We start from the raw sequence: 13,545 nt of genomic DNA on the forward strand, positions 1-13,545 counted from the left end.
TTTTTTTTTTTTTTTTTGGGTTTAAGAAAAAGGTGAACAAAGAAAAGATGTTCACGTACCTCAAGTCCTCAAATCAAATATACGTATTGTCAATTAAAAAAGAAAAGTCCTCAATTATGTAGAAATTATACATATCACATATACTAACAATATATGTACTATCAGCATTGACTTTTTTCTCAGTTTCGGAAACAAAGGTAACAAAAATAGAATGATTAATTTTTCTTACACTAACTGTGTATATACCGGATGAATGATAATTATATAAAATTTTAATTTAAAATTTGACTTTTACATATATATTTTGAATCAAATGATATACTATATGTTACATGCACTATAGGTGTATATGAGATTTACGTAAAAAAAAAAAAAAAAAAAAAGAGAGAGAGAGAGAGAGAGAGAGAAATGAAAGAAAGAGATGGCTTGCAGAAAGTACAACGAAAGTAGAAGTAGCAGCTTTCTATAACATAACATAGGAGGACAGGACACCCCAATCCGGATCCGTTTGCCGTACGTTGATATTATGATTGGCTACGAACATTTGTTTAGCGTTGGGAGTTGGGGACCCCCTTTTAAGTTTTAACAGTGGCCCCAATACCAATAGTTGTAGCACCTCCAGAAAGCCCGAGTGGTCTCAGTTTCATTTCTTCCAATACTCTGAAACAGAAATTCCCATATTTAGAAATAAATAAACAGCGCCAGCAGTTTCCGAGTCCCCCTCGTCTTTTGGAGCCGTACCATTCATTTCATCCTCTCTGCCCGGTAAGAGTTTCTCTGCATTCTTTTTTCTCTTTCTGTTGGATTGGTGATATTCTTGCGTTGCATATTTCAGCCTTATTACCTGAGGAATCTGGGAATAAAGACAAAAGTGAAAAGCAATAATTGTCTGTCCCTCTTTTCTTTCCTTTTCTTTTCTTTCTTTCAATTGCACCCCATATGAATTGTGCTACTAATTTCTTGTGGAATGTTAAAATAGTTATATGAAGAGAGCAGAATATGATATGCCAAGACTTGGGGAATTGAAAAGTGTTGTGAAACTCGAACAAATTGAAGGTTTTTCCTGGTTTATTTGTGTGATGATGCGCAGATTTAGGCGTTGGAGTCCTGATTTCTGTTGAAATGCGCAATTTTGTTTGTACTTTTGAGATAATTGTGTGATTGCTTTAGTTTTAGAAACTCGTAAATCATGATTTTACAACTTATGCTGCAGTAGTTTCGTAGCTTCTCTACTTGATTGGGAATTGGTGGCCTTTGTTCTGATTTTCTTAGTTTCCTTTTGGGCCTCAACCTGACGAATGTCGATTAATGAAGTAGTAATACTACTTTGTTAAGTTTCCATTTCGCTCGCTAAAATAGAAGATGGTTGCTCATTGCTTCACTTGCTGCTGCCTACATACATACAACAAGGAGTTAGAAAGATGAGAAAGAAAAAGAAAACAAATTGCTTTTGTGTCTTTCTTTATGCTATGTGCTATCTAGATCTAAGGTCGGTTGATTAAGCAGGTTGTGTAATTGTAGTAGCTTTTTATTCAACGTATGGCCTATCAATCACGATATTCCAACCCTTGTCTTTGCTGGAGAGGCTCGGAGAGTCTGGTGGGGTGTTGCTTAATTGAATTGCATAAGTATCAGACTAGTTTCTTCTTTCTACGGATACATTTTGAGTGCTGCTCTTACTGTCAGAGCTGTCGTTTATTGAGCTCATCATTGATGCAGTTGCAGATATGGATTGCTCTGTTGGCCAAGGCTTGTACCCATTACACCGCTGCAAAACTATTCACCTGGTTTGTCCTTTCTTCCTGATGTTAGAGCCATAAGTTCATAATAACGAGTCATGTGACATGGTGTATTTGATCTTTTTGCTTATATTGGATGTAGAAAGTGGTGTACACCTATGTACTGGTGCATTCCAATTTCACTTATTTATTTTTGCCTTCCAATTTCTAGGTAAGGCATGCTCAAGGATTTCACAATGTTGCTGGTGAAAAGGACCACAGAGCATACTTGTCTCCAGAACTTTTTGATGCCCAACTCACACCTCTGGGTTGGAAGCAGGTAAAATTTCTGAAATGTGATCTGCAAGTATTGCTGGCTTAAGGTCTTAAGGATGGTTTTAGATAAAGAAACATTACTGGGCTTGATGTAATTATTTTTATTCTTCAGATCAATTTTAAAATCAGACAGAAATATTTGCTCAAAATCTGACTTCTGCTTTTTTTTTTTTTTTTTGCCTTTTTTAAATGATTAGAGAGAACCATGCCTTAGAATTTGAGAAAGGTTCTTAATAGAAATATTGAAAATGCTTTTAACCATAATAAACTTCTGTACTGTTCATGAGTAAAAGATTTTGCATTATTATTATTAGTGATGAGGACAGGTTCATCCTTTCTAACAGGTAGATAATCTTCGTAAGCATGTTCATTCAACTGGACTGTCCAAGAGGATTGAATTAGTCATCTGCTCCCCTTTGTTAAGGTACTAGTCGTTAAAACCTGAAGCTGTTTATTCTTCGTTCTGGAGCATGAAAGGTGAATTCCTTATAATTTTTCCATTTTTTTGCATTTGTGTGTCTCTGAGTTGCTGCTATTTGAAAATTCATTTGAGAATCCTGCACTGGCACTTGTTGATTAATATATTTGACTGGATAAAAATGGATGTCTGAGATGTGATAAGTAGAAAAAAGACGTTGAAAAGGGGCAAAAGAATTAATACCTCCTATTTGTATCATGATTTTACTTTCAAAGGTGATATTGGATATTAATACCTCCTATTGGTGGTATCTAGCAGCCTTAGCATTGAACATGAAGACAATAAGTTTCAATAACTGCGGTTAGTTTTTTTGTAGGACTATGCAAACAGCAGTAGGAGTTTTTGGTGCAGGAAGTTACAAAGACGGAATAGATGTTCCTCCACTTATGACTGAAAATGCTGGGAATAGTAGCCGACCAGCAATTTCAAGTCTGAACTGCCCTCCATTCATAGCTGTGGAACTTTGTCGAGAACATTTGGTATGAGACTCCAATAGCATGTAACTTATCTGACCATGGAGTTTGAACTTTGCTATTGATATATTTTTTTTTAGCCATAGATATTGAGTATATATATGTTCCTTTTTGCTTCCTCTAGCTCTAAAATGTGTGCCTTTGTCTTTATGTATAAACCTTATGCATAATTGCAGGTTTTATATGTTTGTGTTCTTAATCAAAACTAATTTGCTTGTTTGCTTTCCCTTTTGCTATGCCCTATTGAATGTGGTATTTAATGATATTTTCAGCAAGTAACTTGATGGTTTACACTAATTTTGAAACAAAATTGCTCCGACATTCCAGTGGACTTTTAATTCTCTGCTTTCTGATGGATTGGAACTTTTACAAAAGCTGTTATTTCTTTAACTTTTACTTGAATGACGTGGATTTCTTAGATGCATCATCCACCTCTCTCTCTCTCTCTCTCTCTCTCTCTCTCACTCCTATACTTGGACAATTGGCTATATAAATTAGGACTTCAATTAAATGCATTGCATGATTTTGTGGAGATTTCTACCTGCAACAGTATTTCGCCTGTATCTGGTGATGTTTGAATATAGGATGTTTCTTGATATTTTTCATTTTCACAATGCAGGGAGTTCATTGGTGTGATAAAAGGAGAAGCGTAAGCGAGTATACGACTCTTTTTCCTGCAATTGATTTTTCACTGGCAAGTAGTTTTTTGCAAGTTGTTAAACAATGCCCAGAAAATGAATTAACTGCTTCTTTTATCTCTTTTGTAGCCACTGCTAATAGATTATGTTTTACTTTTACTTTCAGATTGAAAGTGATGCTGATGTATTGTGGGAGGCTGATGTCCGAGAACCAAATGACAAAGTTGCAGCTAGGGGGATGGAATTCTTGAAATGGTGACTTCTTGATTCTTTGGAACAGCTATGGTAGCTCCTTAAATGATTTAATTCCTAAAATTAAATTTTGGAAGATTTGTATCAATTGTAACAGGATGATAATGCGTGAAGGCTTGAACTGTGTATTTTATGAAAAAGGGAGAGAACTTAATAAGGGCGGTTTGGAAAAAAAAAGGTTGTCAGCCAGATTGTGAAAGATCGACTTCTTGGTCCTCCTTCTATTCTTAACTTTGTTTTGTGAAATTGTCCAGGTTGTGGACACGGAAGGAAAAGGAGATCGCAATTGTTACCCATAGTGGCTTCTTGGTTCATACACTAAGTGCATATGGAAATGACTGTCATCCATCCGTTAAGAGTGAAATATGCACACCGTAAGTTACACTTTATGTCTGCAGACTACTTTAATGACAATTTTTTCAATCGTTAGAAGTAATTGGCCACAAATTTCATCTCAATTTTTGTTAAAGCTCATCTAGAAGCCCATGATTGTATTCGCAAGACAATTTTGATGGGGAGAAATTGTTTAACATGACAAATGCTTTTTTGTCTGTTAGTACAGCGAGTAAGAAGCCATCAGAATAAATCTAATCCTGTGGGCTAAAAGTCTCAAGTAGGTTGTAATTTTATTACAAACTGGTCTGAGTTTGCTGGCTTCTCCCTAAATTGGTGGATGATATGGAAATGCAATTGTTAGTTACTGCCAAACCCCATTAGTTTTTTTGGCAGATAGGTAAACTTTGAACTAACTCAGTAGTTGCTATTGAGCATCAACATGATATTAGGTCCACTGTGCTTGTACTTTTGGCATTACTGAAGGAGAATTGCTTCCCCTTTAAACGTGGTCCATGAGATATTGCCTTAAACTTTTAATTTTGCATTTTGCAATGGATTTGTTCCCTGATGGTGTCAACAATGACACATGCTGTTTGTAGAGCGCAATCCATGCAAAAAAAAAAAAAAAAAAAAATCAGTTTATTAAAGAGATGTACTTGCTGATGTCAATTCCAGAAATATTCTTTCACCATCCGTTGGCATTGTTTTGTTCCACCAGTGCGTTGATGTTTCCATTTCCATTTGTTTATGCAGATTTAGCAATTGTGAACTTCGCTCCATGGTTATTGTTGACAGAAGGTATGTTGCCTCCAAATCATGAAGGGATCCTATACCTCTCGTTTTTCATCTTTCTCATTCATGAATTTTTGGACCTGCAGCATGATTGGGTCAGATTCTTCAACAACTAATTATCCAGGCAAAATTCCAAGCGGAACTGATGTTCCAAGTGATGATGCTAGTGAGGAGCATCCTGCCGGGTCAGCCAAGTAGGATTTGATTCTTTGGAGTACTAGACAAATTACTATTAATGCTTAGTTCTATCAGGCTCGTCAGAAATCTCAGGTTTTAGAAAATATCATACTTGGCAAGGACCTCCTGCTCCACGGATTCATTTTCTTACTATCATTTTGCTTTGATGACTCAAAAGAGTCAAAAGATTGTTAGAGCCCATTTTGTTGTGGCCAAATCTTTGGCTTGTTGGGTTGAAGATTTATGAATACCCTAAAATCATTACCTGATCCTTACCCCAAAAGAAATAACCATCTCTCTAGCAAGCAATCTCTACATTATGGAAAAGGGTCATTCTTGACTTCGGCTACTCGTTACTTTAGCTCCAGGCATGCTGGCTCTTGATGTTTCTTATTCTTCTTCACACCTCCATTCCTTAGAGAGAAGATCGGTGCAGCTTTTAACCCTTGCTGCATGTTGCTTTCAGATTTTTACAGGGAACATGATGGCGTTAGGTCAATTATTTATTACAAACCCACTACTTGGTCAAAGTGATTATTTGTGCCTATTCAAGCGGCTATTTTATCTTGCACTAAATTGTAAAGAAGACGACTGGAGAAATGTGAACAAGTTTACTCTACACCATATTCCTCCTGCCTTTTCAACTTGCTTAGAGAATACATTTATCGGAAGTGTGTAATGTACGAATTACCGACAGCCAATAGCAAGCAAGCTCATAACTTAGTAAGCGCAGGTATATAAATGAATCCAGAATCATGAAACAAAAAACATCTAAAAACTGCGTGTAGATCACACAGATTATCGGTACGAAATGACAGTGAAATAATGATCAATGTTCCTCCACTGATCATATTATCCTTTTAAAATGAAAATTCTCAAAATGTGGTTACAACAGTTGCTTACTATAAGTTCAAAATCTAACTCTGTTTCTCCAAAATTTTGATTTGGTGGATAGTATCCAATCAGACAAGAAGAAAAGTTTCTACATACAGCCTTGGCACGTCTGGATTGAACTTCAATATTATTGTGATCTGAAAACAAATAAAGCCAAACCCACTACCACAGAGAATATAAGAACAAAGAAGGCTGCAACTATACTCAAATCACCTAATTTAGCCAGCTGTGATGTCCCGGGGCTCCTTTCCTTCTTACTCTTCTTTGAGATTAAACCATCCGGCTTAGATTCTGAAGATAACTGACTAGCAATGTCCCAAAAAGACTTGCTGGCAGAGGTTACGGAAAGGGCTTCAGATTCCAGCCCCAAAATTGCTGAATCATCTTCTGGAGCTTCCATGGACATCAGCTCAACACAATGATCTTTGAGAACCTGGGATGGCAAGAGCAGGACAAGGAAAAGTCAAAAGGGTATCACTAAGTCAACATTTCATTTTATTTTAAGAAGTGTTTAACTACGCAGCCAACATAATCAGCTAAAGATGGATACTGTCAAAACACACGTCTCTTTCTGAAGAATTAAAGTTCCAATCAAAGATCTGAAGCCCTTAATTCTGATCTAATATATCATTTAGCATTCATCAAATGTTTGAATGGTAGTCAGAGAACATAAATTATTGTTAGAAAAGAATATAAAACATAAGTTTATCAATATGATCTTGTTAAATTCAGAGTTTCCAGAAACGCACCTCAATTGTTTCAGATGGCAGAATGTAGTCACAGATGTATGTACCCGCCAGCCATGGAATGAATACTCTTCGAGGAAATGACAGGTTTGAGAATTCTCTAATTCAAATGACGATAAAAATAGGTGAAAAGGAATTCAACTATCAGCTTTCAGGACTTAAAGAAGATGATCTATTCATAATGGAAGACATATTATCTTCATAAATGATTCCACTTCCAACCAACTAATAAACCATGAGAACAGAGGACGAGATAGGCACTCGCCAATTTTGTTTTTGGGTTGTTTTATATTACTCTATTTCTGTCTTTGTTTGTCCTTTCATCCCTGATGCACACATGCACACATACATACACAGAAAAGTTGACTGCAGGGCCGATCCTTCTGACCTAAAAAATACTCCTCACTTCCTATTAACCAAATTCAGAAGAATTTCATCTGATTCTCTTTCACTGGACTAAGTAGCTTTCATTAGCATTGACCAAACAATTTATTTTTACATATAAAGTTCCATGTCAGTTCAGCATAGTCACCAGAAACAGTTTGTTGATTAAAATAACTTTTTATATTGCTCATATTCACTCACTGAAACCATGACAGGAAAAAATAGAAAATTGGAAAGTAGACACGTCTCATCACGACAAGATAAAAATGGCATCCCATGATCTGATCATCAATAACAGTCAAATAAATGCCAGGAAAAAAACATAATTAGACATCCTTTTCCTTTCATAGAAGCGCTTAAGACCAACTGAATCCAGGACAGATAATGCAAAACTGTCTGTGCACTCTCGTACTTTCCACCAATATTGAATAAGCAACACTTACTGACAGTCATATACCTCTGCAATTGTAGGTCAAGCTGCGGAATTTGTTTTCCCATTGACAAATGACGGCCTGCTCCCTGATCTTCATCAATTATTGATTCTGAATCTCTGTCTGCCTCATCACACAAGATCTCCAATCTACTTTGCAAACTCATGATTATGTCTTCCTAAACACAAGAAGCCTATGATCATACATCTGAATAAAGTTACAGCTACAAAATATCAGCCTGAAGGGAGAAGAAATATAAAACCCTGACCTTCCAAGAGATTCATCACTGGACAGGGCTTTCAAATCAAAGCATGGGCATTTAAAAGATTCAAGTAAAATGTTACTAACATCAGAACATTATCAAGAGATCAAGTGAATTTGAGATGCCAGTTTACATTGATCAAAATTGCAATAACAGTTTCAGCACTAGCTGATTAATTTTCGTAGTTGAAAATTGCCCTACCAAATTCACAATTCTTCTTGAAAATTCAACTCTCTAAAGACAAGCATATACTATCCATCTGTCAATCTTGGTATGTTCACAGGATGGGCACACCAAAAATCTTTATGGAATTGAAATAATTTGTCAACAAATATCAAAAAGATTTCATGTTAGGGAAAGAAAGGGGGAAGCACATTCTGAAACTATTGTGGAGTACCTTTATCTCATTCAAAGCTTGTGACATCGGTTCCTTCGGATTCAGGTATGCAAAAGAGCACACAGAACCATGAAAGACAAGGACACCAACCACCTCTGTCTGCCTGTATACTTTATAAAGAAAAATCACACCAATAAGCGATATAAGCTTACAAAAGTTGAGCAAAGTAACCCAACCAGGTCCTCAATGACGTATAAAATGAAATATTAACAAAACTGGCCAAACTCACCTTCTAAAGATTTCTCGTGCATGAAAGGTAGGAGAAATTCAACTTCATGTAAACCATCTGGTGCATATTGCTCATCTTCAATCCCCTAAACATACATGATTTGAGAAGATCGAGGAAAGAGAATAGACTAGAAAAGAAAGGAAAGAGATAAAGCTGACAGTAGACAACTAAACATTGTCTATTAATAATTGCATACAGGAATTGTGTCATTGAAGAAGCAAACTTGACACCATTTCTTCTGCAGGCCATAATGGGGGCATTGCAGGGTGTGCACAATATATTACTCACTTTAACTCATCAACCATACTAAAATCTGCCTTCAATCCAGTGGGAAAATAACTTTTACACTCTAGCCAATAGCTTTTGAATTGGATGGCTTTAACAGATGGAAGGAATGAAATATCAACATCACACAAAGCTATACTAAGCAATCAGAAAGCAACTTTTTAAATTCCGATCTAGCCTCTTTTATGAGATTATTATAGCTTGGGGAAAAAACATACATTTGGATTGATAGGCATCGAACCATATGCAGTGATTTCAAGTGCACACTGATGGCTGGATGGTAAGAAAATCACTTAAACATTCAACCATGTCTAAGTACTAAAGGAGACAGACACTTGCAGTTGCAAAGTTGATTCACTTTGCAACAAAATCATGCACCTAGACTCAAAAAATCAAATTTCAGATGACGGCTATAGCTTGACAATGCAATATCTACAAGTAATCTTCTAAACTTAACATAATCACAATGAAATTGAATAGGCTGATGTATTTTATAAGACAAAGGTAGCAAAAAGGCACGCTCTTTTTCCATCCACCAGATCTCCTCCTTATCTGAAACAAAACAAAGAGACATGCTTTCTTCATGTCTTATGTGGCTTTCACCATATAACTAGGAACTTACGTACATTTCTACTACCAGTCGCAATACTCTTAACACAAATTAACTGGACTATCTAAGGCTTACAGGACCACAAAATTGCCTTGTTTATTCAAATATATTACAACTTTGAAGAAGAAGCAGTGGGTAACAAAAGAGCACCCTGATGATGGCCTTGTCCCTGAGATGTTTAGAAGTGAGGTTCATGATCCCTAGCACCCTAGACCACCTATCACTAGATGCCCCATATCTGTGACCTATACACGATGAACGCAGGTTAGCATGAGGTAGGCAATTATACAAGAAAAAGCTGAGAACAAATTTTTTAAAAGGTAAGCAGGGCAATAATAGTTCAGAAGTCAATCTAAGCATGACTTCTGCAGCTTTACAACTTGCCTAACATATTTTCCTAATTTCCTACTAGAAAATACCTTTTACCATGAATAATACATGTTATAGAAATCTAAAGGGTATATTTGTGCCAGAAATGTCTCATTTTGTTAATTTATTTGCTTTCTTCTTTGTATTATGTCACTGGATCAGCACCAACAGTACATTATCATTAGTAATATCAATATTAGCAGCATTCTACCCCATCATCTTCATAGTTAATAGATGACATTAGACATTAGTTACTAGCAGTATATATGGCCAGCAGACAAACAATATTTTAAAGGCTCCAAAAAGTGCGTATCACTTAAAAAGTTTATGACCCAAATTACATGCATGGTGGACACAGACCTTGCATTTCAAGTTAGAGTTTCACAGAACCACGCTACTCCATGATTGATAATAATTCACTGTTTCCATACCAAGCGCAGAAACAATACATACAGTGCAACAGTTCCGCAATTTAACGGTTCCTTACCAGTCTTCCATTAATCAAACACTTTGCGCCTTTAAGCTCTTTGGCATGCGTTGAAAGTCCACGACGAAGAACTTCACTCATTTTTCTGATACTTGATCCATTTTCAGAGAAAACTGGTAACCTGTGAAAAATATAACTCAACCACTTAAAAACATACCCAAGTAGCCACAACAATACTTCACTAAGTGTGATTGGAAAATGTCAAGGAGCCCAAAAAAAAAAGAGAGAGAGAAAAATGGGAATAGTGCTCTGTCTCCTAGAAATGTTTTTTGTGGGTAGGAATGGAATGCTAGATACTTTCACCAATCACATTAGGCTTAGAATATGAAAAACTAAAATCAGATTACAATTACCTCATATCAAAGTTATATGTGCACCTAAATTCTTTCAAGGAAGACAAAACTTTTCCCATTTTGAAATCACAAGGCCGTAAACTACTTGATGTAATGTTAGAAGCCAGCGAACAATTTCGACAGGTCCATCTGATACAAAATTTTCAGGCAGGGTATCAATGAACTGAAAGACATTAAACTTGTATGAGGGGGCAAATTTTTTCCTGAAGTTACCTTCTGGGACTGTAACTAATGTGGATGAGCAGTCTCTCATCCATATCAGTGTCCATAAAGGGCACTGCATCAGAGACTCCTTTTACAGTCTGAAAGAGCATAATATTAGCAGTAGCATATGGACCAGGTCAAATATTCAGAAACACTAAGGTCGTTAAGTGGCCAAACACATTCAAGAGCATGAAACATGCCCAATGTGACTTAGAAATTGTTCCAGATATTGCTACCAATGATGTCATAGGTTGTATTTCACTCAACAAAATGTGTGTACTTGTGTGAACACGTGTTCGCGCGCACGCGTGTGAGAGAGAGAGAGAGAGAGATGGCAGTGTAATACTCAAATCTGGCTGTCTTGACTCTGGTCTATATCCAGACCAGGATTGAGAATACCATCATAATAGTCAAATCCACCTATTCTTTCACATCCATAAAATTAAACAGTCATCTCTCTCTCAATCACAAATTCAAGTTTGTATTTAAACATGCAAAACTCCAGTTGCGGAATGAACAAGACCTGACAAAGTGTAATTGTTGAATTCTTGAAGGAGCTTTCATTGACCCATATGATGTCATAGGTTGTATTTCACTCAACAAAATGTGTGTACTTGTGTGAACACGTGTTCGCGCGCACGCGTGTGAGAGAGAGAGAGAGAGAGATGGCAGTGTAATACTCAAATCTGGCTGTCTTGACTCTGGTCTATATCCAGACCAGGATTGAGAATACCATCATAATAGTCAAATCCACCTATTCTTTCACATCCATAAAATTAAACAGTCATCTCTCTCTCAATCACAAATTCAAGTTTGTATTTAAACATGCAAAACTCCAGTTGCGGAATGAACAAGACCTGACAAAGTGTAATTGTTGAATTCTTGAAGGAGCTTTCATTGACCCATATATAGACACCAATAACCTTCATCCCACCAAGCAGCATTCTCGAGACCTGAAAACGAAACCTTCATTAGTACTTGAGCAATTCTTTGAACCATATATCTAACTTGCCAAGAATAGATTTTCACAGAGTCCTAGGCTGAAAGTCAAGCAGGCACCCAAAGTCCAAACTTAAGAAAATCAAAACTGGACATGAACGCAAGGTCAAAGAGCCCAACTTTGATGATATCCAGCCTAAACGTATCTTTAACTCTCTGGAGATAGATAAGAACCTCGAGCAGGTTATTAATACAACTCGTAAAACTCAATCAATAGGCTCAAAGTTGAAATAGGATGAATACTGGAATACATCTAATCCCCACAGGGAACATAAAAGTCCAGATAATAATTTCCATGAAATTAGAACCATTTAAAATAAGATACAATCAAAATTTAAAATTAATTTCTATGGACTGCTATTCATTTCATAATGATCAAAATAATCTTTATTTACGTCACGTTTTTGCAGTAATACATACACATACATTATACATCATCCAGTGCAACATGTAAAATACTCACATACTTTCATCTTCTCTTAGCACAAAAATATGCAATTCTCGTAGTCATATTCTAAATTCAAACACATAATTTGATAATTCAAATTACAGCAAATTATTAAAAAAAAAAGTATAACTTGTGGAAATGTGTTAACCTGACGAGCGTGTTCGGAAACCCAATCTCTGTCGATAACCAAAGCCGAGGAGTCGGATTGAGGCTTGCTTTTGGAACCTTTCTTCTTATTTCCATCATCTTTACCGCTCTCAATTAGTGAAGAAGCTGGTTCACCAGCGTCGTTCAGGGGAGTCGGAATTAAATCGAAAACGAAGCCTTTGTCTAAGCTCTTGCTCAATTTCCCGATTACAAGACCTACCTGAGAGGGAACAGCGGCTTGGCTGAGCCGATCTTCGATTAACTTTAGCCGTGATTCTTCTCCGACGACAGCTTTCACCATCTTCTTCTTCCTCGCCTTTGCTCTGTCTAAGCCTCTAAGGAGTGTGACAATTCAGAGAAGGTTTAAGGAGTCGGATCCAATGGAGCGGATATTTTTTTGGGTCGGATCTCTGGTGGAATGGTTTCGTTTCGCGTCGTGTCTTCTTTATGACTTGTTGTCTCGATTATTTTAACTTATTATAGATTTCTCTTTCAAAAATTTAAAAAGTTAAAATTCATAATCAATTTAAGAGTGGCTTTCATTGATTTTAATTTTTTTCTATAATCACTTTTCATAATTAAATTTTTTAAAAATTTAAAGCTATCAAGATAATGCCTTAACCCATTTCATTTATTTTACCCGCGTTGAATATACAAGAAATTAAGAAAAAAAATTACAAATCCCAATTTAAGGGTCTGTTTGTTTTGACTGAAAATCTTTTCCAGAAAATATTTTCTTCAATTTCTGGTGTTTGGCTGCAAAAGAGGTCAGGAAAATTTTTTCTGGTAAAAAATCTTTTACATAACTTGGTGTAAAATGACTTCCGGAATTAAGATACGGAAGTTAATTTCCGACAACTATCGCGACTTATCAGTTTCCTCAGCACTTGGCTATTGTACAAAGCCATCAAGCACTATACCACAGAGATCAAATCAAGAGCTATGTTCCTGCACTTACTTCTGCAAATCCCACAACTTTGCGCCTCTTCGAGCTCTCCTCTTTCTCATATTCCTCTCTACTGTTCCCGTTCTCTTGCGCCATACAAACACATTTATGGATTATACAACTCTAGATCTAAATTGGGCTTGCATTGAGAAGT

The 13,545-nt window shown here is 36.4% G+C and overlaps 2 protein-coding genes across 4 annotated transcripts; one reads left to right on the top strand and one right to left on the bottom strand.

Moving 5' to 3' along the window:
- The first annotated feature begins 590 nt into the window (after positions 1 to 590).
- Positions 591 to 5,471, top strand: LOC113749326 (phosphoglycerate mutase-like protein 1). Of its 3 annotated transcripts, none has more exons than XM_027293017.1 (10): positions 591 to 765; positions 1,720 to 1,787; positions 1,951 to 2,058; positions 2,399 to 2,478; positions 2,849 to 3,011; positions 3,625 to 3,699; positions 3,810 to 3,898; positions 4,150 to 4,269; positions 4,985 to 5,029; positions 5,110 to 5,471. In XM_027293017.1, the coding sequence occupies exons 2-10, from the start codon at positions 1,728 to 1,730 to the stop codon at positions 5,219 to 5,221; spliced, it is 852 nt and encodes a 283-aa protein (XP_027148818.1). In that variant the 5' UTR covers positions 591 to 765; positions 1,720 to 1,727; the 3' UTR covers positions 5,222 to 5,471. The 3 variants fall into 3 exon arrangements, with proteins under 3 accessions (XP_027148818.1, XP_027148819.1, XP_027148817.1); XM_027293018.1 differs by having other exon boundaries at positions 1,726 to 1,787; XM_027293016.1 differs by lacking the exon at positions 591 to 765 and adding an exon at positions 976 to 1,056.
- Positions 5,472 to 6,012: 541 nt separating this feature from the next.
- LOC113750215 (protein odr-4 homolog) lies at positions 6,013 to 12,844 on the bottom strand. The gene is made up of 10 exons (XM_027294193.1): positions 12,447 to 12,844; positions 11,709 to 11,804; positions 10,861 to 10,949; positions 10,648 to 10,776; positions 10,295 to 10,415; positions 8,544 to 8,628; positions 8,315 to 8,424; positions 7,682 to 7,833; positions 6,844 to 6,940; positions 6,013 to 6,527 (listed from the first exon to the last, which is right to left on the bottom strand). The coding sequence occupies exons 1-10, from the start codon at positions 12,744 to 12,746 to the stop codon at positions 6,222 to 6,224; spliced, it is 1,485 nt and encodes a 494-aa protein (XP_027149994.1). The 5' UTR covers positions 12,747 to 12,844; the 3' UTR covers positions 6,013 to 6,221.
- Positions 12,845 to 13,545: the final 701 nt, after the last annotated feature.

The sequence above is a fragment of the Coffea eugenioides genome, chromosome 10 (assembly GCF_003713205.1).
Source record: "Coffea eugenioides isolate CCC68of chromosome 10, Ceug_1.0, whole genome shotgun sequence".
Lineage (NCBI taxonomy): Eukaryota > Viridiplantae > Streptophyta > Magnoliopsida > Gentianales > Rubiaceae > Coffea > Coffea eugenioides.